Source organism: Solea solea, chromosome 20 (genome assembly GCF_958295425.1).
Source record: "Solea solea chromosome 20, fSolSol10.1, whole genome shotgun sequence".
In the NCBI taxonomy this organism is placed as follows: Eukaryota; Metazoa; Chordata; class Actinopteri; order Pleuronectiformes; family Soleidae; genus Solea; species Solea solea.
The window spans coordinates 22,822,333-22,826,228 of record NC_081153.1 but is presented as its reverse complement, the minus strand read 5'-3'; the positions used below and the strand labels follow the sequence as shown (position 1 = coordinate 22,826,228).

Sequence of the window (3,896 nt, the reverse complement as noted above, 5' to 3'; positions counted from 1 at the left end):
GCGTGTGTGACAACAAATCACGCCCCTCTCTCACTCACACTCACACACACACACTCACACACACACACACACACACTCTCCTCTATGTTTCCCTCAGAAACTTTTCTTTAAAGTCTGCACAACACTGACACCTAGTGGCCGTTCTTTATGCCAGGCCTGTGGGTGGCGCTGTCACGCTGCTGTCCAGTGTGTAAAATATAGATGAGATTATTTTTCATTTACCAGGGAAATAAATATAAATATGTAATGTATTAAATGTCTTTAAAATCGGTGGAACACTGCTGACACCTAGTGGTCGTTAGTTTGTTTGCACGCGTCAAACTCAACATTTAATCTTAAACTGTAAACTTGAACAAACAAACCATGAATAACAACAATTTCCAGGCATGCTGTTCCACAAAGTCTCTCAAAAGTCAGTCTGTGAAATAAAAACAGTCTGTAGTGTTTTAGTGAAACCAGCAGGGGGCGTCAGAGCCACAGCAGAATGAAAGCATCACTCTGTGTGTTTGTGAAAGTTTATTTCAAACATTTGAAAACAGCTTTTAATTTATTTTTTCTTGATTTTGATGAAAAGTTTGCTGATTTTTTATTTCTTTCACTTTGACCTGAGAATTGTATGCGTTTTCATTTATGTATATATATATATATATATATATATTTATGTCGTTTATATATTTATATATAACTGACATTTGTAAGAACTGTATATGGTGTCAGACCAGTCGTTGTTTTCTTTCTTCCGTTTTGCTTTTTAGAAAAAGCTCCTGTAATAAAATCAATCATGTCTCAAAAACATTAAATGTTTTATTAATGTCAGACACAGTTTCCCTTAACATTCCCCTTAACTGTCAACCAGGAAGCAGGCGGTCAGCGTCAGTGTGAAGATGTTCCTGAACCTTCAGATGTTCTGTGCGAGTGTTCTGCTGTTCCTCACTCAACCTCCAGTTTTGGACATTTGACTGGAAGTCTGACAAGAGAGGTTCCAGAAAATGTCTGAAATGACGTCAGTCCACGTTTGACAGAAGGATGAAGAGGTCAGGATTCCTCTTGGATGTTTTCCAGGACCTTGTAAAAGATCCAGACCCTGAAGTCACACACGGGCTGTGGTGCAGTATCGTGTCACTTCACTGGACTTGTTTCCTGCAGCTGATGTGATGCTTGTGTTGGCCTGAAGGGGGAGCGCTCACAAACCCAGCCTGTGTCTTACAGGACCTGCAGCTTTCATAGTGAAAGGTCTTTCTTTCTTTTACATCCCATCAAACATGAAACTGAGCGCAGGTGAATGATTAACGTGGAGGAGCGCGACTGATGAAGCTTCATCACCATGTGGGTGGAGTCACATTTGAAACCAAACGTTATGAAGTGAGTCATTGCAAAGACTTTTAGTTGTGTAACAATAAACTTTTTGCTGCAAACCTTGAACTGAGAGAACGACTGAGTGAGTCTCACTGTGAGTGACTTGAAATGTCAACACTCCCACATGTCAACAGGACAAAGACCTTTGACCTTCAGACGCTGGTTTATGTTACTGAAACTTTAAAATCCTCAGTTTGACAACAACAAAAACTCTGGAACACTTTGTTACACTGGTTAACCACATGTGTGTGTGTGTGTGTGTGTGTGTGTGTGTGTGAGTGAGTGAGTGAGTGAGTGAGTGTGTGTGAGTGACAGACACACACTCACACACACACATACACACACACACACACGCACTCACACATATCACATCACATATGTTGTCATGGTGACCGTGTGTTTTGTTAGCAGATCTTAACGTATTTGAGGTTTTTAAAACCTTCTCACGACCAAAGTAAAGTACCCGCCTGCGTCGAACGTTAGAATGTTACCGTTTTAAGTCGTACAGAGTTATTTAAAAATGTCAGAAATGACTCGTTCTGTTCGGATTAAATTTGTCGCATATGTTTCTTTTTTTACGAAAAATAAAAAAAACTGTGTTCAGTAAAAATTTGCAAAAATAGACAAAGATACTCTGCAAAGTAATAAATAAAACTAAATGTAATAAAACAAATATACACAGTAAATGTTAAAATAAACACAATCTCTTTCAATTTGACACGTTTGGACTTCCATACACTCGTATTATGATATTAGAAGATATGTTCATATGTTCATATGTTCAGAGAAGTTAAGATTTTTATTCACATCTATTTTTCCTCCAGTAGATGGCGACCTAGGCGACACGTGAATGGAGCGGCAGGAGATAAGCGTGGTTACCATAGAAACCAAGGGACTTTTAACATCATGTGACTTTCACATCAACTGCGACGCATTCCAAGCAAAGTCAACGGAAATCTGTGAATTTCAACGAATAATTAAACACGTCGAAAAAGTCAAATTCAGCGCTGCGATTCATCCAGAGGAACGTTCGCATTCGTATGTGCAAACGCAGAGAGGGCGGAGCTGAGACTCGAAAGTCAGCGAATAACGCCACGCGAGAAAGTACTTTTTATACGAGAAGATCAAAACTTCGGAAACACAAGTTCACCAGGTCCATTTGAAGGCGCTGAAAGTGCGTCTGAAAGTCCGGCTCGTCTTAATCCGACGGTACAATGTCGTTCCCGATGCCACAAACCTTCCTCAGGTTCTTGTCAGTTCTACTGAACTTGATCTGCAGACGTTCTCCGGCGCCGATCATTCCCGCTTTCTTCACAATCTCTGGAAGCTTCTGGAGCCGTGGCGCCGCGGCGGAGTCGATCCAGGCGTTCAACTGGGCCTGGAGTTCCGACTCGCTCAGCCCCGAGGCTCCGCCCTGTTTCCTTCCGTCCTCAGACGGCAGGTGGTTCACGATCCGACGCAGACGCCTGCCCGTCGCTCTGTGGTGCAGGAAGAAGGCGGGCAGGATTTCTCTGAGGTAGACGGCTTCGTCTGCGAGAAGAAAACATCATCGTCAGCCAATCAGGAGATGGAGAAAAGACCTGGACTGATGCCCCGCCCACTTTCACCAGCGGATTCAAAATTATGAATCTGACAGAAAAGTTCTTTAACTGGCAGAATTTACAGTCACGAGCAGGAGGAGTTAACAATCAAAGAAAACTGCATGATTGGACCCTGAATAAGGACACGCCCCCCTGAGTGAAGAAAAACCCGGAACATGGACTTCAGGATTAAACTCGGGAACTAAAAACCTGAATCTGCTGTAGGAACACCTGAGTCTCACCTGCGAGCTCTCCACAGCGCACACACACGCTGTCGTGCCAGGTGGCGCCGGCGAGCAGCAGCGACAGCCCCGCGGCGTCGCAGCCCTTGTGTTGTGAGCAGTTCAGGTGAGCGGAGAAGACGTCGGAGAAGGTTCCGTCCGGACAGACGTGACACTCTGTGTCTTTGTCAGGAGTTCCTGAGACAGACAGACAGACAGACAGACAGACGTCTGATGATGATCGGAGGGTGCAGTTACGCCCGTTTGCCTCTGAGTGGCAGCAGAGTAAAGCGAAAATAATTTTCCCTCTCATTCAGTCTTTAAAACATCCGTCGTCATGGTTACAACACTGTGTTGTTGTTGTCTTTGATGTCGCTGCTGATGTGGTCAATAGTCAGTAGTAGTTGGTCAGTAGTTAGTACTAGTTAGTACTAGTTGGTCAGTAGCTGGTCAGTAGTAGTTGGTCAGTAGTTGGTCAGTAGTAGTTGGTCAATGGTTGGTCAGTAGTTGGTCAGTAGCTAGTCAGTACTAGTTGGTCAGTAGTTAGTACTAGTTAGTACTAGTTGGTCAGTATTCGTTGGTCAGTAGTTGGTCAGTAGATAGTAGTAGTTGTTCAGTAGCTAGTCAGTAGTAGTTGGTCAGTAGTAGTTGGTCAATGGTTGGTCAGTAGTTGGTCAGTAGTAGTTGGTCAGTGGTTGGTCAGTAGCTGGTCAGTAGTAGTTGGTCAGTAGCTGGTCAG

The 3,896-nt window shown here is 43.6% G+C and overlaps 1 protein-coding gene across 1 annotated transcript in view; it reads right to left on the bottom strand.

Moving 5' to 3' along the window:
- Nucleotides 1-786: 786 nt before the first annotated feature.
- Nucleotides 787-3,896, bottom strand: part of LOC131446909 (tumor necrosis factor receptor superfamily member 11B-like) — an 8,695-nt gene continuing 5,585 nt past the window's right edge. The window contains exons 4-5 of the mRNA XM_058618291.1: nucleotides 3,179-3,355; nucleotides 787-2,886 (exon numbers count right to left, since the gene is read on the bottom strand). Coding sequence (XP_058474274.1) covers nucleotides 2,555-2,886; nucleotides 3,179-3,355 — 509 coding nt within the window. The 3' untranslated portion in view covers nucleotides 787-2,554. The remainder of the gene's footprint in view (nucleotides 2,887-3,178; nucleotides 3,356-3,896) is intronic.